General features: G+C 36.3%; 1 protein-coding gene across 3 annotated transcripts in view; it reads left to right on the plus strand.

Moving 5' to 3' along the window:
• The window catches only part of CNTN5 (contactin 5), a 611,650-nt gene that overhangs the window by 549,658 nt on the left and 40,324 nt on the right, over positions 1 to 21,668 (plus strand). For all 3 annotated transcript variants that reach the window (XM_066544731.1, XM_066544730.1, XM_066544732.1), the window contains one exon: positions 12,302 to 12,422. In XM_066544731.1, the coding sequence (XP_066400828.1) occupies positions 12,302 to 12,422 (121 nt within the window). The remainder of the gene's footprint in view (positions 1 to 12,301; positions 12,423 to 21,668) is intronic.

Below are 21,668 nucleotides of genomic sequence, written 5' to 3' on the forward strand. Positions count from 1 at the left end.
ACAGTAATTTAACTGAATCTTGTGACTAATGAAATGGAAATCAAATGTCCATGCTATGTTAACAGAGAAAAATTAGGTTCATAAAGGTCAGAAAATTTTAAAACTTAATAAATCTCATTTGAGTACAATGTAGCAAAGTTAACTTTGCATTAAAAACCTTGTCAGCTGCAATCAATTTATTCTTCTGCTTGCCTATATGGAAATCATACTCTATGGAAGTCATATCCTCTTGGTGGGGGGTTCATGTTTTTAAAATTTGAGTTTACTTCAATAAACCTTTTAATTGAACAACATTACCTAGGTATATTTTAGTTGGAAGGTTCTTAGCATAGTTATCTTCATCTGAGGAATATAACACTCAAAACACTATGTAAGAAAGAAAACTTTCACTCCTCTTTAACTTCAAGATCATTCTTTGATTCAAGAAAAACCCTATTATTACAATTTAACTTCAAGTTATTCCCAAAAAATTGAAATCCAAAACATGCTACATGATTCTTTCCTTGTATTTCAGCATCTCTCTTCATGGGAAATTTTTCATCAATGGGAAAAATCCACAGGCTAGGAAATTTTCAAAATAATTTCATATCTCATGTCAAAATAAAGCTAATTTAATATAATTTAGCATGTGAAGAAAGATGATTTTGTAGATCTCACTCAAGAAATCTTCATTAATTTCATTTCTACAAGAGAAAACCTTCAAACTGATAAAAATAAGGCTTACTCAAACCAATCAAAGACAACATCTTATTTTCAGACAAATGTTCATGCAAATCTCACTAAAATTACTGATTGATTTAACTGTCCTGACACGATTAAAATTTGACCAAAACTTGATAGATTTAACCAACTATTTGAGTTTATGACCTTCTCCTAACTGTGCTGCTAGAGTGTTACTGCTACTTTAATAAGTGAAAATAGTACTACTCACAGAATAAGCTGGGTTGGAAGGGGCACACAAGGATCATTGAGTCCGACCCCTGGCCCTGCACAGGACACCCCAAGAGTCACACCATGTGCCTGAGAGTTTTGTTCAAGAAGTGTTGCTCACTTCTTGAGCTCTGTCAGGCTCTGACACAACTTCAGGCCATTGCCTTGGGTCTTGTCACAAATGGGAAGAGATCTGCACCTACCCCTTCTGCTTCCCCTAATAAGGAAGTAGATGGCGACTTGGTCTCACCTCAGTCTCCTCCAGGCTGGACAAGTCTCTCATAAAGTAGTGGCTAAAATATCTTGAGTTTTGCATTGTCCTGAAATGAAGCTGGATCAGTTGAGAGACACAAATCTTGAAAGTGGTAATAAAAACTGTGGTAATACAGGAATTTTTCTATGTGTTTTGACACAATTCCCATACCTACTCATTTGTGGAATGTTGTCAATTGCATCTCATTATCATTTCTGTTAATGACATGAGAATGAGAAATTAATCAAAAGGTTAAAAATGTATTTCTTTACCTCATTAAAATCTAAAGCATGACCAGGTACTGGGCACAAAGGACAAAAAACCTCCTTTTTTGCTGTCATGAAATCTCCTTTAACCTCTCCAGTTTCAAAGCTGAGATACACAATGAGTTAAAGCCATAGGTTTGTGAATGGAGAAAAGAGGAACTTGAAGTCTGATAGTTCTATCTATATCCCTTATATTGCTCTTCTGAATGAAACACTTCAAAATTGCATGAGTTGGTCCTGAACAAAATGCTTTTTAATGGAGTACATTTAAGAAAAATAATATCTTTTTTGTGCATGAAGTCACAGAATTACATGTCCATTTTTGTCCATACACTGATGCTTCATCAGATAAAAATATTTTCAGGCTTGCCTGCAGTTTGGTTATTCGTTTTAAAGCCTGACAAATTAAACAGTATTTAAATGGCTTTTTCTAATAATAAAACCCCTTTAAACTTCTCATCACTGGTTGCAGTGCTCATACTTTCACTGTGGCAGACTCAAGCATTAAGTATGATGAGCATCTTGATGCTTAATGCAGTATTGTAAAAGCTATCACCAAAGTAACACCTATTTCTGCTGCAGATAAATTTTTACTTACTAAAATTATGTGATCCCTAGCAATTACAATGAAAAAGAAAATTTTCTCTTACTAATAAATATTACTATTTTTGTTTTGAAATTACATCAGTAGCTTTTGTATCAGAAAAAAAAACTGTTATAATTTTTCATATTGAGAAGTAATTTTTCATACAAACCGAAGGTATTTTTGCTGTTCTTTACTGAGCTATCAATGACTTAGTGCCCATACCAATTTAGGTACTTCAGGGACTTTCCTGGCAAATAGATAAGTGTGATAAGGATGTCAAGTTGTGCATGAAGTGAATATTAAGGACAATGGACCAGCTGATTTCCACTGCAGATAGAAGTCTAGGGAAAGAAAACATCCCAAATAATGTGTATATGTAACTTCACAGTACATTTGGTGGAAGAACAATAATGCCAAGGGTTATATCAAAGTACAATCCTCCGGCATTGGTGAAGTCTTATTTCGTCTAGCAAAATATTTGATAACATTTTAAGCTCTATGAGGGATAATCTGTGTAATAAAAAAAAAATTGCATAGAAGTCTGAATTTCCAAAATTTTCTTGTAGCAACACAGTATTTAATGAACTCATAAAGTATAGACTTGCTTGTTTTTATTAGGATAACTTTGATTTTCTATCCCTTGTGCCAAATGTAGAAGTCCTAGTCAAAACTCTATTCAAAATGTTTTCTCCTAAAATCTCTACTGACCATAATTTTCTCTTAGACATATCCCTTTTTCATCTAAAAATATCTGATTTTTTCTGTAGATTTTCATCCAACTGTCATAATTCCAACTCTGTGCTTGAAGGCTGATATTGTTTTTATAGCAGCCAAGCAAAATGATTTACTGTAGTTATCCACAGACTGGTAAGCCAACAGCATTGCTCTTAATGTCCCTCACCTTGACTTTTCAGACTCAGGAAAGTGATTTGGTCTGAATATGTTCTTGGTCTTTGATCTTAGCTAAAACTGCCACCAGGGGAAGCAAGAAGTACAACTTGTCATGTTATATTTTACAATGGTTATTTGTTCACATGGAAGTGAATGGAAATCTACTGTTTTACTTCAAAAAGGACAGCAGATACAGATTGGACAATGCATTTTATTCCTGCCTATTACTGGAGACTCCAATTAGATAACCTAGAATTTTGGACAATGCATAAATTTACATCTTTCCTTGTATTTTCAAGTCACTCCCTAATTTCTTCTAGTACTTTTATCATATTCAAGAACTTAGCATTAAAATTTCCTAAGCATTTCTAAATAGGAAGAGGGAAGTTCTACGCTACATGAAATAAATTAAAACAGCAGGCTGTTAATAATAATGTCTTTCCTCTTTATTGGGTGTAAACACAAACAAGGTTAATTAAACAGGGATTTTACAGAACACCCTGACTGCCCCCCCCACATGAGGAAAACAGCAATAGTTGTCAGAAGCCTTGCAGAAGACAGCAAGCTCTTTGCATAGTGAATTTCTGTTCAGGGTAAAGCTGCCATATCAGCGTCATTGCTACCAATTTGTTTCACTGTCTGTTGCAATCCTTTCCTGCTGATGGAAGAGGCTGAACACAGCCATTAGTGTCCACTCTAATCTCTAGATATTTCAGCCCTGTGCTCATTACCAGGTTATGCCCACTTGTCATGCTACAGCAGTTACCTATTTAAGCAATCAGGAGCAGTTTAAACAAAATAAATATTAAATCTTGTTTCTTGGTAATAAATAGCTATTGTAAATTAGGTAGTGTACTAAATAAAATGAGAATTTCTAGACTTTGAGTTCTATGACTGGTAACTACGAACCAAAATCCAAGCAGAAAGACCGCAGTGTAATACTGCATTTTACCATGTGTTCCTTCCAGGATATAAACATTTCTAGTGAACAGATTGAATTTATTTGATGCTGTGCTAGAAAGAGACACTCCAAACTTTTCCTAGAATCAAAAAAGTGTGTAAATTGCTGCATGCAAGTGCTTGTGGCTTTGGCTGTTAATAGAGAGTAAGGGACAGAGATGATAAGCAACATCGAATCTCATTTAGCCTGGAGAAAAGGAAGCTGAGGAGAATCTTACTGCCCTCTTCAGCTACTTCAAAGGAGGATCTAGTGAGGTGGGGATCAGGTCTCCTGTCTCAGGAAACAAGTGACAGAGTGAGAGGATGTGACCAGGTTGCATCAGAGGAGATTTAGATTAGAGGTTAGAAAATATTTCTTCACTGCAATTGGTCAGGCATTGGAACAGGCTCCCAAAGGAAGTGGTGATATCACTAATCCGGGAAATGTTCAAAAGGAGTGTGGATGTGGCATTTGGGAATATGGTTTGAGGGTGAGCACATCAGTGCTGAGTTAACGGTGGGACTTGATGATTTTAGCGGTCTTTTCCAATCTTAACAATTCTCTGAACTCTTCTATTTAATTTTATTTTAGACAGGAGAGATAACCAATAATTTTGGAAAATGTGAGCCTCTTAACATTCCTGACCAATTTCTTTTAAAAATGATTGTAATAAGTAAGGAAATACATTCAGATAATTTTTACTGATTTGTTCCATTGTGGTATTTTGTACCATTCCTTGTTTACAATAAGCATTCTAAAGTAAACAACCTTGGGATAAATAAAAGACATTTCATGACAGTCCATTCCTCCCTCTGTTTACTTGGAGCTGATGCATCATTTAACTGCTTGGCACAGTGTTAATCTGGGCTATAACAGCAGAGTCGATTGTTTGAACAACTGATCAATATCAGCTCCTAAAGAAGCCTCCATTTAAAGCTCTGCTGGCTATTTTACACTTGCAGCTCTGCAGCCTTTCTCCCCAGCTGCTGTGGTAGTGCTTTCCAAAGCCTTCCTGGCAGTACTTCTCTATTTCAGTTCCTACACTCCCAATGTTTTGGTTTTATTCTAGAGACCTTGCACCTGCAAACCTCAATTGTGTTGTTACAGAAAAGTCTCATGGGAAGAAGCTTTCACCGTCCTGAAGCTCTCCTCAACTTCCTGCCCCCTTTCTTTTTCTCTTGTTTGGTAAACCAAGACACAGCATCCAGTACGGTAGATAATGTTCACATAAATACTTTATAAATGTTATCCAACAATATACATACTAAGAGTCTTAACAATCAATCATTGTCTAACAACTGCTCTTAATAAACATATTCCAATGAATACTTACAAATAGAAGTGTAAGTAGGTTCCAAAGAAAATTATTAACTAGGGGGAAAGAAAAAAAACAGCAAAACATAATCATCATTTTCATTGTCACCTATTGCTCTGGAGGGAGCCTCTAGAGGTCTTTTCTTCATTTTTTTTCTTGTGGTAATAAAATTGCAAATACAGAACATGAATTTAGCATCAGAAGCGTAGTGGGCATCTCTGTCCTGAAGCTTGCCATATCATATCCCATCTCTTTTCTCATTCCTTCCCATTCTCACTGCTTTTTCCATGGTTTTGTTAATCCCTTGATTTCACAAAACTACCCCAGTACATGACAGACCACCTGACAGCTGATATTCTTTTATCTTCATCTCTTTTTCTACCTTTATTCAATAAAATTAATCAAACTCATTTGCAGCAATTCATGATGCACTTGAAATGCATTTGAAGCATTTCAGGTTTATTCAAGTTCTCCCTCTCCATTCTCAGCACTCCATCACTCTCTGGCATCCACTCAAAGCCACCAGTACTCACCAATACAACTCTTTTCATAATTCTTGCCAGTCTATGCAAACTGTTCATAAATACTGCCACTCAAAGAATCTACACTCCCCTCACATTATTCTTAAGGATTCACAAACCTAAAGACATCCTTTTAACTTCCTATAGACAGGGGAAATGCAAGTTATGTTTTATCAGGTATGCCTGAGTCAATCTGCATCAGCCTGGATACTGATATATTACCATTATTTTCCTGCCTCGTACCACTGATCACAACAAAACTGATAACAATGATTTCATCTTCTTCATTCCAAATGTGCCTATATGATTAAAAAGCAGAGCTCAGAATATAATTTTCCATTACCAATACATCAACTAAGAAATCTGCTGCTTCTCAGATTAAATATTTGCAATTTTTAATCATCACAAGTAGCAGACAGATGTAGTTGATATGTTCAAACCTGAGAATTTGCATGAAATGATACTTAAATTTTCCTAAACAGAATATGGGCATAATTTGGCTTGAAGACAACAATTCGTCCTAATGTACATTTGGACTGCCATCATTATTTAAAAGAACTTTATTGTATTGCTGGTCCTCACCCATTGATAGTACAAAGATAACACTGCCATAACGTTATTCTGTAAAATCATTTGTTTGCTTCAGATAAAGTCACCAAAAAAACCTCTATTGCCATTCAAATATAGCAAAAATAAACTGTGAAATAATTTTTCAATTAAATCTAACTTAATTTCATTACTAAAGGCTATTTTTATAAATGAAGTAATATATGAGTCAGGAATTCACCTAATGTGTATGTTATATGTAAAAGCACCCATATATTTTAAATGATCATTTACATTGAAAAAGCTATCATTAACAACCCAGGTCATTCTTGTTTAGGATCAAATCTCAGTCCTTTTTACTCAACACAGCATTGTTTTATTGCTCTCAATTTAAAGAGAAGAGAATCTTTTTAGGCTTTTAGTACCTCACAAGCACTCTCTTCTGTATAAAAACCTCTGTAGGAAAGCATCCTCACCTCTCACTGTCAAGAGATCTAGATGACAGGTAGCAAACCTTGATAAACCCCTGTAGTCATAGTAAAAAAGTGGCCCAAGCTCCACTTTGGCTTTCATCATAAATGTTTTCCTGCAATGGCAGTCAGTGTTTGCCCATTCTTTTCTTCCCTTTGATTTAAGCTTTTGTTGAATCATGGTCATTTGTAATATTCTCATTACCCATTTTAGACACATTCTTCCCAGGCAAAGAGACAGTTTCACCACATGTTGTCCAGGCTGAGTTCACAGCCTGAATCCTCTGCACAGTACTAGGCAGTCCTCAAGCCCTTGCAGAGCAGAAGTTGAGAGCTGTGGGTCAACACATCATCTCTACCGACTACCCAGTCCTATGAACTTCTTTGGCTTTTTGTCCCTCTTTCCAAGATAAATCAGAGCTACATTCAAAGAACTGCAGTTGGAGTGCAGATGGGAGGTATGACAATGAATGTGGAAAATGAGCAGCATTAGAAGCAGATTAAATGAAAGCTGGGTTTGATACAATGACAAAATAATGATATTTCATATAGAATTTCCACATATGATTCTGTATTTTAAGCGTATGTTATAAATGATGTAACAATCAACCCAGGTGTAATTCTTTCATGGAAGAGATAGGGAGAAGGGAACAAAAGACTTACTAGATGTTAAGAAAGTGCTCTAGAGTGTAACTGTGAGCTCCATTTCAAATGCAGACAGATTAGAAATTGTGCAAAGTCTTCAGAAATTCATTAGAAATTAGAATTTGCAAAGTCTTCAGAAGGAAAGGTCGGATACACTGAATGGACCACCTTGGTTTAGAGATAAAAACTCAGCAAATGAATGGACAGATTAACAGAGAGGTTTCCTAGCAACTGGCTCGGGACAATGAACTCACTCTCACAGGAAGAATAAGTTTAATTCTCTTCATTTGAGGGAAGAAACATATGTAAAAGTTGTTTATTGCAAAGCAACTCACAACTGTTAATATCTGGTTATTAAAATGAGAGAGATGTCTTGGCCCAAATTAAGGTGCAAACGAGACCATATGTCAAAGTCATTAGTATCAATTTTTATTTAACAGTAAATGTGAGGGAGAAAGGGGGAGAGAAAGAAAGAAATAGGAAAAGAGAGTGGGAGCAGGGAAAGAAAGAGAATGACAGAGAGACATGGAATATGTCATCACTGCATGGATTCTGTTGGTTCTCTTCTTCTGGTCTTCTCAGTGGTGAGCATCCCCGTCTAGTCAAAGTGATTGTCACTGTCTTGGGCCATGAGGGGTGGGAGAAACTCAAAATCCACTGGGTTTATATTTACTCAGGTTTGGGTGGGCATGCCCAAGTACCTCCCCTGGGGCAGGGAATTTTACACTGGATGATGTAATACTTTGAATCATGGGACAATTCATCAGTCTGATGGTTTATGACACATTCTAAGAATAAGACATCACAGCTGCCTCTTATATCAGTAAAACTGAGCCAATTATGGCCCACCAGAAGGGGTGAATTCCTTCAGGCTGTGTGTGAATGTCGTGCCACTTCTCTGGAAGGGAATTTCCGCAGCTAGCCAATGCTGTAAGGACTTTGGTATGATGTAAAGTAGGACCCCAACTTACAGGATCTGCCTCTTGTCAGCCTCTTTCCTTATCTTATCCAACATGCAGCTGTAGCCTCTGGTGATGGTGTGCACACCTTCTGCACCTGGGCAGTTAAGTGATTGATTGGGTAATTAACTAGTATCAGTCCAGGCTCCCACAACTACCTCTTAAGATTCATGAGGTGGAAAGAGAAAAAAAATCCACACACAAGTTCCTCTCTGTGGGTATTTGAGATGGCTGAAGAAGTATTAATTCCCCAACAGAAAATTCTCTGAAAATTGTCTTTTTTTCTGTTTGCTTGTTTGGGTTTTTTTTTGTTTCTGGAAACCCCACAAATATTAGGACAATGAGTACAAAAGACAAATGCAATGATGTTATTACTATTGAGCAAAGAATGCATGCTATATGTTCTTGGAGCCTTTTTTAATTTGGGCAAGTTTCCACATCTGAAGCAAATGCAATTGCATCGATGGCACCAATTTTTGAAAAAAAAGTAGCTTCAAGCAATATGTACAACTAATGTACAGCTAATTAGATACATTGCAGACATGACTATGACCTCAGACAACATACCACGCTGAAGCAGACAGAGCCATAGCTTGACATATCATTCAGCATTGGAGCTGCCCAGATCTAAATGAATGGGATGGTTGGGAGCATAAAATGAACGGTACAATAAATTGTAGTCCTGGAGAGAAACATTAGTCATGACAGATAGGATTCTGAGCTCTATTATTATTTATTTGCTGCTTAATGAAGATCAGCAGTGTACAGCAGGTCTGTAGCTGATGCTGACCTTGAAGGTTACTCTTAGCTTTCCTGAAAATCAGTAAAAGTTGGTTGTTGAACCTATCAGTTTTGGTTTGTTTTCTTTTAAGTTTTAGCTTCAGTAAAATATGAGCTACATTTCACACAGTAGAAGTTTATACTGAGATTGAGGTACTGATATTTGGTTAAGTGGATAATACATGATGCAACACCAAGGAATATGGATTTTTCTAATAAAATGCTACTTTGAAATAACCCACTTCTTGCAAAATATTCCTTGTCAAGAAAGAGTAAAATAAAAGTAAAATAAAAGTAAAATAAAAGTAAAATGAAAGGCATCTTTTAAAAACATATACTTGATAGAATCAAAATTTAGACCTAGACAAAGAAATTTAAATATTTAAATGCCACTATCTTTGACTTTAAATAAAATTGAGACCACAAAGTTGCTGATACACCAGGCTGCCCTAAATCATGTTATACCAGGTGAGAGAGACCTTCCTACATTGTTGGCATTTATATCACCCAGTTTTTGTCTTCCCCCAAGGGGAAGTGAATGTCTCTGCTTTGCTGAAGCATGGCGTCTTTTTCCACTGACAGAAGTCTAAAAGCACAAGAAAGTTTCTGACTTTAGATACTTTTCTAAATGGAGTCTCTGCTGCATTCCCACTTAGTAGGTGTTTTTTTTTTAAACTGGATTGTAATTGTTCAAGTTTAAGTAGCAACTACAGTGACAAGGTGCAGAATTTTTCTTGAGACATAGAAAGTCAGCACATAAGTTTAACCTCCCTCAGACCTTTTTGTGGCCTAGAGCCTCTCATTACAGGATAAACTAATCAACAAACAATTTGTCTTCCAAGACTTGGGAGAGTCTGTAAAATTTTTGACATCCATTTATGCATGCCACAGAATAGCACTAATGCAGTATAATTTTAGAGTCCCTGGTCAAACATATCTCCTACTTATCTAAATGGAAGCTAAAATGTATCATTATTTTCTTGATTATGATCAAGAATCCAGTGTCTGAGCATATACCTATCTGTATTAAACACAGTCAGTGTTTAATCCACTCACACATCCTCAGGAATGCTGGCTGTGCATCCTGTTATGTTGTAATAAAGCATTTCATAGAGATCTATTGCACTGCACTGCTCTCCATTTACAGCAATGATTCTTTCAATTGATGCTTGTCTGCCCAGTTCACAGGTGTGCAGATGAAATACGTATATTTTTCCTGATAAAAATATTAGGTTTTACACATTCATGAGCCCTCTAGAAGTTAGAGTGACAGTCAAGGTTTTTAACAGCTCCTGAACAATGTAACCAGACAGTTGCTATCCATTATGCTCTTTCTCACACTTAACACTAAAACACACATTAGATGTGTGTCCTCAATGATGTTTGTCCTCAAGAGAGGACAAATGTGGACTGATTCTGGTCTTTTCCTTCATGTAACCAAAGATTTGTACCAAAATCACAAGTGATCTTGAGAAACCCATTTCAATAGCTAGAAAATGCTATGTTATGCAACTTAAAAAAAAATATATCCTGAATTTGACTCCTGATAGGAGTGTGTGCTCTTCTTTTGCATTTTGAGCTGTAGACTACTGGGATATCCATTTCCCCTGCTGTGATTTCTCATATGCCAGAGCAAGAATATAAGAATTGCATTATGGCCTGACTGGTCTATCTTCCCTTCAGCAACATCATTACCTAGGCCACTTCAGAAGGCAAAACACTCCCGTGGTAATCATGCTCTTAGATCTACAGGGTTATTAAGCTATAGATCATGCCCACATTCACTTTGGCCCCAGAGGCAGCCTTAATGTCTCCACCTTCCTTTTCCTTCTTTGCATTTGAATATCCTTTGGTAAAGATTTTGCCTTGATGCTACATGGGATATTACAACAAGTTAGTTCAAAAAATGCAAATGAAGAGAAGATTGACTGAAGAAGTGTGCCAAGATGTGCTGCAAAGGAACTCTTCTGCCTGAAAAGAAAAAACTACATTATAGAAGATTGGATCTTGAAATGAATCCTATTTCATCTTGTCATTAATGACCTTGGCATAAAAGAAAGAAGTATGCAAATGACGATTGTATGGTACAAATTGGACATCTTACCAATGCAGCAGATAATGAAAATAACAGATGGGAACAGACAAGAAATTCAATCCCATGAAGAACAAGGTCATGCACATATGAATGACTGGTTATAAAGAGGGAGCTCATAACTTGCTAATGAATAAGGATAAAGAGCTGTGTGTCTACATGAGCACAGAATAAGTATAAGCCAAGAAACAAGCAAATATGAATCTAGGTGAATTCAGTGACAGATTTCCAACACAGCTAGAGAAGTATCGATACTTACACCCCTAGTAAGATTTTATTTTGAATGCAGGGTACAATTCTATTCACTCATGATCAAAATGACTCAAATTAGAACCACTGAATGGCATAGAAACATATAGTTCAAGGAAAGACTGTCTGTGTTTGCTTGGTTAGCAAAGTAGGCCAAATCTGAGAAAGGAAATGCCTATACTCAATTAATGTTTCTTAAAGTGAACCTTGGGGAATTGTAATGACTGTTGGTTAAAATTCTAAAAAACAGAAATTTGAACTGGTTCTCTCTTTATATTCTCTATATATTTTTTGCACTTTTCAGCATTAAATACATACATATTTCATCAGGAAGGATGAGAATCATATAATATGTTCTCATTCACATTTAGCATTAACTTCCTCTCTATTAATAAAAAAAAATCAATCAATATTGTCTTTCAAGTAATCTTAATTTTAGCACAGTAGTAAGACATATTCCAAATGTCACTGCATTACAGTAAAGAGGGAGAGGAAGAAAGTTCTTAATTTTTAAGAGGACTTTTTTTAATACCACGGATAGCATCCAAAATATTTCTGTTCATCTCCTTAATGAATTTCTTTGTGCTAGTTGGAATAATTCGCTTTGAACATGCAAATATACACAATGTGCTTTAAGCAAAGTCAAAGTTATTAAAAACCTGAAATGCTCTTCTTTAATCCCTACTAATAATTGTATAAATGCACTGTTCTGATAATCCTCACAAGAGGGTATTAGGACACATACGTTTTGTAAGATGAAAGCTGCATTCAAGAGTTGACTGTACAAAAAACACCCTTGTGAACTACCTTGAACACAGATTTACTGAGTTTTAAACTGGCTCTTCATCCCTGTTTCAGCAAGCATCCTCTGCAGATTTAATGATCAGGAACATCCTCCTGATGCACGCTGGCAGATATGGTTGCAGGGTCCAGACCGCAGCGGACACCGTGTCGGATGAGACAGAGCTGCTTGTTAGGGGTGAGTATGCTTGTGGTTCTCCCCTGAAAACACAATCACCACACACAGCTCTACCAGGGACTTTTAAATAAGTGAGCTTCAGGGACATCTCTGCCATGCAGTAGTCCTCAGATTTTATGTAATTGAAGCCATTTGTGATTAACCTGCTGTCTTTGAAAGGAGTTTCAACATAGGCTGACCTGCAGACACTGCAGAGAGAAACAAAAGACAGTGGGTTAATAGACAGTTTTAAGAGAGGTAACAGCACAAAAGGTATACCAGATTAGCTAAAATGCAGACAATTAGCCTTCACAGACCTGTGTAAGGTAGGTATAATGAGTTTTTGCTATTCTATTTGGTGCTTTGCATTTCATCTTATGGTCAAGCCATTCTTTCAGCTTTAGCAGTTTAGGAACATTCATTCATTTCCTAAGAGGGGTGATGCAGCCTTTTGTAAAATTATAGATATGAACTATGATACAGAAGACCCATAATACAACAAGAATTTGAGTTTTTTCACATGGAATTGTTAGTTATGCACAGGAACTCAGAGTCCTTTTCCTGAAGGATCCCAGATCATACTGAGGATGCCAACTCCATTGAGCAGAGTGTTTCTGCATTCTGCAGTAGGGGTGTGCTGAGGAGGTATCTGAGGATCTGAAGTTCACTTACTGGCATAACAACTGGTGGGTCCTGCAATCCCAAGAGAGATGGATCTCTGCTAGGTAGCACAGCTGGGTAGTCTTACTGTGGATGATACATTGTTAAAATAATAAATCAAGGCAGATATTTTATTAACATTTTAAAAACTCCAGATTAAAAAAAAATCAAAATTATTTGGGTATTACAATTCAAAAATACTTATTTTACTACATTCCACAATATCTTTAAATTTGATGTGTTCCTATCCACCATTTTTAGGGTAAATATATGTTTTAAATGATAAAAAATATTTCTGGCTGACTATAGGGCTCTTCATTTTTTCATGAAAGTAATAGTTAAATATTTCCATAAAGACACTTTGAGGACCGTCAGATTTCCATGAGTTATGGCACTTTTGGGATGGTTGTATTCAGCTGACTCGCCGTGTAATACCATTTTAGCTGCCTTATGAAATCTGATTCATCCTTCTGGGTTATGCAAGGCCTTTTGTGCCCCCTTTGTCTCAAACAGGAGCAGGAGGCTCTATGGATAGACAAGGCAATCTCAAGTTTAAATTGAACTTTTGTGACAAAAAAGGCTTAGTTATTATCTAGGATAGACTGATTACAAAATTATTTTTTAAGAATCCTGGTTATATAAATTAGTTTATTGAATTTCCTGTAGAAATTAAATTCTTCTCTGAGGAAGAGGTCTGAGATTAAATTTTAAGAAAGGCATTGTAAGAAGTATCAGGATTCATTTACATGAGTCTCATCACCATGTCACTTTGCTGTTGAAGTAAAAGCTATAACTGCTTTGTAGTGGAATTTGAATTCAAATACACTTTGCTTACAATTTTCTCCTTTTCTTGTTTCTAAAATTGGATCATTTTAAGATAGAGCAAGAAATTTTGTTTTGTATTGCAGAAAATGTTTAAAGCATCTTCAGCGTAGAATTGTGAATGACTAGTCCTTACAGACATGAACAGTGCAAAAATGAAAAATATTTATAAGAATCTAATCTATCTCTCCTTATGCTTTTACAGGAACTTCATTTTCATTTCAGTATCTCTAATTTTTTTTTCTCCCCTATCTCAGCCTGTAGAGTGCACTTAATGGTGTGCAATTTGACTGCGATGATCCCAAATTGTAGCACCTTTCAAACTTCTTTATGTTTAGCTTCTGGTGATACTGGACATTGTTTAGGAGAAGATACCAGCAGAAACAGATGTATCAGTAAATATTTCAGTTAACCCTGGAGAATTCCACTTGACAAAGGAAGTCATCCTCTAGGAAGAAAACTCATGCAGTAAAGTCTGCTATCCAAAGCCATACTATTCTTTATTTCCAGAACAGTTTCTAGTCAAAATAATTTCATTTTATGCATATTACAAAACGTTCTTTTCTTTTAAATGTTACAGCTCAAAGCCAAACTGAGATAGCAGAAGCTTTGTTAGGAACTCTTATATGTATTGGTATAAGCAAACCTACAGCACACCCTTGCTCTGACCTTTCTTTCTCTCCTTTTGTCTCTGTAGAAAATACCAGTGATAATACTGATAATATCATACCAGCATATAACTCCATTTCAATCATTACTTTTATTGTAGGGTTCATATGGTATTTTAATAAATCATTGTAAGTTTTTCTTGAAAAATCGTCCTTCTTACAATGTTTCTAAATGAAATATCAGAATCACTGCCACTAGCAAATTGATTAAATTTAAACTGAAGTATGCATTCAACTGGTTCTCTCTTTTTAAGTCAAAGGACTTTTTGTCAGCACTTAATTACAAGTGACTTGCAACAGTATTGTACCTCACTGCAGCCTCCTCAGATGGAGGAAGCAGAAACAAAGTTTGCAGACTTCTGTTGCTCAAAATTAACATCCTGATCTTTAACAGACAGACATTCACCGCTGTATTTTCAAGTGCAATGTCTCAGTATCATTTATAGTGTGGAAAACATAGAGTATCCTTAAATAATATTTATCTATTTCAAAACCATTTTTACTACTTGCTCTACTGGAAGTTCCCTTGATTATATTCCAGGGAATGTCACTATTTTTGCCCTTGCTCTTCTTTGCTCTGCATTATACAATGAAAGCTATATTTCGAAAATATCACCAATGAAAGACAACACAAAGAACAGAGAATGTACAGTACCAAGTAAATCTCAATTTCTTTGAGTGTAATTACTCATAAGAAGGCAATTAATGGTGCAAGAAGATTCCTGAATTTACTGCATATATACTTGTGTGTGTACGAGTCTGTGTGTGTGTGTGCGTGTGTGTGTGTGTCTGAAAAACAAAGGAAATAAAGACAGCAGCAAGTTTCTATTCTGCAACTTTCTATAATGTGTTATACATTTTTTAAATTCAAAATTTAAATTTTTAAATTCACTACCTCACAAGTCTTGAATTTAGGTAATTTACAGTGAAAAACATATCTAATATTTTTCCAATAATGATTGTGACCTAGTGAATCTCTTTCACGAACATTTCAAAAGTATATATAAAAAGATATTCTATGTCATGTTTGAACAAAATCAAGATTCAAGTCCTATCAGCACTAAATACTCAAAAAACCCCCTCCAAATACATCTCTAAGTTCTCTAAAATGTGATTAAACTATGTACATTATAGTAAGAAAAACTTTTTAGTGATCCCTAACATTTTTTTGTAATGCTGCCAGTAATGTGGATTTCATTAGGAAGAGATGCTCTGCCAGTGACTGGAGTATTTCCTCTCCAGAATACAGCTCTACAAAATTTTTTGCAATTCATCATCACAGGGTTTTTTATTGTTATTATGTTCCTAAAAAAAACCCCTCATGATCTTTCATTCATCTGAGATCCACCATCCCCTCTAGATACATACATTGATTCTGTAGAAGTCCCCAGAGAGTCCTTTACTCTCTGAATACGGGGAGGATGAGAGAAGATTCAGATCAAAGGCCAGAACTGATTTAAGGCACAAGAAGCAATATCAATCACTTTTAACTTAACTCAGCTACTGCAGTGCTCATCTATGAAGTAGGATAACTCTTTTTATCTGTCTCAGACCACGACTCAAAATCACACTTTCTCCATAAAAGCATGCTATACCTACAGATGGCTTTTAGGTGGGATCAAGATATGTTCAAGCCTCTTTCTAATGCAGAGGAGCCAAGAGCACAGAAATCAGGTGACAAACAAATGAGCACCTGGATGTGTAAGACACAATTTAGGGCACTTCCAGTAACCAAAATATTTTCTTCTTTCATTGAATTGACTCCTTCTGTAGAAATGAACAGAGGTTCCCTCATCGTCAATGGCTTAAGCCAATACACTGAACTGTTTATTGGAAAGGGAAAAGCTAAATAGCTTTATAGAAGCTAATTAACAGGCATTCCACCCTCTGAACCAGATTGCCCTCCATTGGGGCAAAGATGGAGATAGTGGTAAATTTTCTGCAATATTTTCTGCAAGAGAGTCATCAGAGCCCATAACAGCAGAAGACATATATGCTGATGCATCTCAAGGACATCTAGAAGAGAAAACAGCTTTTCACAGAAGCTGGTAAATTTTCTAGCACCAAGCCTGCAGAAATGTGGTACCTCATGTGCAATCCCATGACAGAAATTATGTATGTCTGATGATCAAAGAAACAGTTTTAGTGGAGTGAAAGACTACAACAAAAATCACCTTTAAGGACACCCAAGTCATTACCTGATTTAATTTCATTTATGTCTTCTGTTGTTTGCTCACCCGAGGAAATGCAGAGTACCTGTTTGCCATGCAAACAAGAATGTTTACAGGAGAATACAGACACTCACTGCACAGTCAACAAATGTTTTCCTCTGCACATGAAGACAAGAGTCATTTAAGAAGAAGTGATTTATGATTTTTGTGAATGCCAATACTGTCCTTCACATCAGTCCAAGAATACTTGTCCCATGTCGTGTGCATTTTCTGGCTACCAGCCTTTACTTATCCACCCAGTTCTTCAACTTGCAGTGAATATTAAGTAGCAGAGGAGCAGAATTTCAGAATGCTGCAGCCTGGCTGATTTTCCACCGAACATTGGCATACCACTAGTTGAGTTGTCTCTATACTAATTTTTCACAAAGAAGTGGTTATCTAAGCAGAAGGCTCTAATACAAGATAAACATGCATGTCATGTTCTGACATTAATGATATCATCACAAACATGGGTGTCAAACACCCAAGTACCAGCCAAGAGACCTGCCTCTCACAGATGTCTCAGGTGATCTTGTAGCCAGCAATGTGTCAGCTTTTCTTGAGACAATGCCTGTTTGGTGAATTAATTTTTTGTTTTAAAGCACAACTTCCAAAAAGGGCTTATTACATTCCTATTTTCCATTATGTTCTTGAAATCTGAAGCTATCTGTGTTTCCATGTTTTCACTTCAGAGGATATCTAAATGATCCCATGCTTCAACTATGTTTTGCTGTGAAGATGTTTAGAACAAGAAATACTTTTATCATAAAGAGGTTCACACCATGAAAGGGCTGACCCTTACTACTGTACATTGGTTCAATTAGCTACAGTATTTTGTTTACAGTTTGTGTTTATTTAACCCATTAGTACAAAATATATTATACAGTGACTGGGAGGTTTTGAAGAAGACCAGCAGAAGTCAGAGATAAGAGCAAAAGGATACTTCTTACATTTACTTTACCAAAAAGTATCTCTTTTCTCTTAAAACACACAATTTCTAATTAATTCATTTGAAGCACTGCTTTGCCATAGGCAGCAAGAAAGAAAAGCTTGAGTAGAAAAATGTCCTTCCAAAGCTGTTTACTGTATATTTCTTTCTCTTTCTCCTGCAAGTTTGAAGGGCTGGCTGGAGAAAAAACATCTGTAGTTCAGCAAAGAAAAATAGTGGAAGTTGGGAACACCATGCAAGAGTCTAACTTGCTTTCACAGAAGTCATCATGAGGCTTCCTATAGTCAATTACAGGTACACTTTTGCATACACTGAGATGTGCAGTAGTCCTGGTTCAGCAGCAGTTTCCAAGAATAAGAGTCTCTTGCAGACTAGAGGATCAGTGCAAAACCTGCTGTAATACTTATCTCATATGGATGGAGACAGTGCTTCAAACATTTAGAACAGAGTGAGTGATTTTTGCTATCTAAACCTCCATATTGGTAGAGATGATAGTGACGCCACAGACACCAGAATAGTTATTTTTCACAGTTATCCATTTCATACATGACATTTAGAAGTATCATGACTGAATTAGAAATACAAAGTTGTGAATCAAAAAGATTGATTTGCATCTGTGAAAGCTTCAGCGCCAAATCAATGCTACCAAGTTTCCAGGATGCTAATCCTTATTTAATAAATAAAAGCTTTTTATCATAACAAATTACTGGTTTCAGTAACATTAAATTTTCAAATTAATTCCATCAACGCTTACTCGCAAATTAGTCTTGCAAAGCTGATTTACAGTTAATTATAACCAAAAGAGTAAGTTTGTATAGGTTTCAAACTACTCAGACAGATGCTGGATGCTGCATTATGCACTGCCAGTCTATGAAGCAGCGAGGTCATCTCCAAACTTTCTTTCCTTAAAATTTCTCCGCCTACTCACAAAGGAGCAAAGACTAACGGTCCCAAAATTACTTACTCAGTGTTTGAATTTCTGCAGTGAACAGTGTAAACAAAGGTAGTGAGTGTTGACAGTACAAGGTAACTAAGCCAGGGAGAGTGTAGCTAAGATGACCATGAGGTGTCTGCCAGGAAAGTACAGCAATACAGCAGCCAGGCAAGTTTGCTAAAGTTTTGAGTTTGAGGTGCTAACTAATGACATATGCCATTTTCTAAAGAGAAAATATTTCAAATAAATGAAATGCATAGAAATTATTTGTTCATGTTTCCTTTTATTTATCAATGATCATATGAAAGATCATTTCAGCACATTCAGTCCCCTTAATAATTTATATATTTTTAGATAGATAGATAGATAGATAGATAGATAGATACATACATACATACATACATATCACTCTCTACAACTACATGAAAGCAGGCTGTAGGGAGGCAGGGGTCAGTCCCTTCTCTCATCTAACAAGCATCAGGATAAGAGAAAATGGACTCAAGTTGCACCTGGAGAGCTTTAGATTGGATATTAGGAAAAAATTTCTTCCCTGAAAGGATAGTATTGGAATATGCTGCCCAGGGAATTGATAGAATCACCAATTGTGAAAGTCTTCAAAGGATGCATGGTTGAGGAATTGGTGATGGACACAATGGGGCCAACTTAATGATTGGACTTGATAATCTTAGACGTCTTTTCCAACCTTAATGTCTCTATGATTTCATAATTTAATAAAAGTACTTTCTAAAATATTTTTACATTACATATTTACTATCAAATATACTTTAGGAGAAATAATGTATTGGTGTCAGTTACACTAAAAACAGACCTGTGTTCTCTAAGCATAGTTTAATTTGTTCACAGTACTATCTCATTCATCTACACTTAAGGATTTTAGTTGATTTAGATGCCAGTTATTTTCTGGGTATCTTAGTAATTGTTTACTCACTGTGCTTGCTTTTATTATCCTTTTCACTCCTACTGCTCAAATTGTGTTTTTAATTGTTATGGATGTCAACAGGCACTGTGATTTTTTAAGAGTAAAAAAAATAAGGCCCAGTCCTCTTAATTCTCTGCATAAATGCTGTATATCCTTGGAAAATTATGAGCATATACAGAGCTAATTAAAATCCTTTGACCAGTGCAAATATTAGTTAAAAAACAAGAAAAAACAAAACAAAACAAAACAAAACAAAACAAAAAATCGAAGGAAGCTTCTTTAAAATTGGGATGAAAATCATCTTCCTCCTACAACATAACACATGTATTTTAAGACTATGCCCTGAGAGCTAACCAAATGCACTGTGCGTGCCTACTGTAAGTTATGTGAGCACTGAGATCAAACAATCAAACATCTACCTGCAAGCTGTAAGATGTTAAAATGAAGCAGAGCACAATCCGGTAGTGTGAAGGGATGAAAGTCTTTGTGACTACAATGTGTGGTTTGAGTACACATTTTGTGGTCTAAAAATAAAATGAAAAGGTTAGAGCTATTCATCTTATAGACTGGCAAAACTAGCAATCTAAGCAACAAATCCACTCTTATCCTTTATTTTTTGAAAAGTAATGTTTCCTCAGAACTCCAGTGACCCAGAGCAAATATAACGCAGGAACTGCTGGTTAGGTTGACCACCCTGCTCCTTGCTGTTTTGATATTGCCAATAAAACGTAAAGACAAGTACTTGGGCTTAAAGGCCTTCAAACACATTATTAAATGGAACATAAACAAGGTCAGCAGATTCTTGCTGGTCCTTGAGATTACATTTGAGCTGTAGCAAAGGCCAGGAAGATGCCCTGAGCAGAAACCCTATTATTTGGACTCATAGAATATGTCCATAATACAGAACAGTTCCCTGAGGCCAGAGGGTACAGCAGAGTTCCAGTTCACACACTTACATTGCCAGTCCCCCTCCCTCAGGATAGGCATGTCAAATCCCCTGTAAGGATTTGCCCCAGCCCACAGTAATCCAAAGCACTGGTTGGAAAAGTCATAATTTCACAGGGCTTGTGGAATTGTGATAGGGTCTGTCTGCCAACATAAGAGCAGGTAGGATCAGGGCTAGAGTTCAGATCTGTACTTTGGCCCTCTTCAGTGCAGCATCTTATTACATTGGAAGAGAGTATATACTGTAGATGGAGAATCAGCCCTTTAACCCACCAAAGGCTAAAGATTTTTTAGGCACAAAGATGTTTTTGACTTCACCAAAACGTTTCCAGCAATTCAATCTTGTAATAAGACCTCTAATTTTTTTAAAAAAATATTTTAATTATATATATTCATATATATATATGAATATATATAATTAAATATATATATATATCCACATCTTTTAAAAGCTGCTTTTTTCAAGAGTTTAAAATGATTCTTTGTTCTAAGAAGCTTTTTTTACAAGCATCGACTTATAGGTATGAACTTATTTGAGTCAAAAAGTGTCTAGAAACAAATACTAAATTAAAGATCAGATGTGATGATGTTTATTAACTCAGTGCCTGAAAAAGACACATGTAGTCCTGGAAGTGCTGGTGCTCACAGTAGGACTGCAGAGAGTGAAGTAAACAGCATGAACAAGGGTTGGGAAGCTGGCGAGGGATGCCCTGCAGCACTAAAGGTAGTCATCAGGCCATGCCAAAGAGACACTGACAAAACTCAGTCTCTTATTCTACCTGGGAACTGCTAGCAATGTCATCCAGGATCAATTCCTAGGCTAGTAGTGCTTTTACACCTTAGATGAAATTCAAGTTCCCTGTGCTCTCCGTACATTTGTGTCAACAACTACTGCTACAGAGAAGTCCAGCTCAGAGGTTCTGGACTGCAATCTGCAATCTGAGCTCAGAAAAATCAGCAGCTCTCAAGGTTGCCTCATCCAAATTCACTATTTTTAGGTTTTCACAAGGCAGAGAAGTCATCAGGGCAAAGGGGCAATATGACAGGTACCACTAAGGGACTTCTCAGGCTGTACACCAGGGATTTATCTTGACCCTCATCCCTGAAATGAATTGAGACTATCCAGGCTGAAATAATCA

This window comes from Molothrus aeneus, chromosome 2 (assembly GCF_037042795.1).
Source record: "Molothrus aeneus isolate 106 chromosome 2, BPBGC_Maene_1.0, whole genome shotgun sequence".
Taxonomy (NCBI): domain Eukaryota; kingdom Metazoa; phylum Chordata; class Aves; order Passeriformes; family Icteridae; genus Molothrus; species Molothrus aeneus.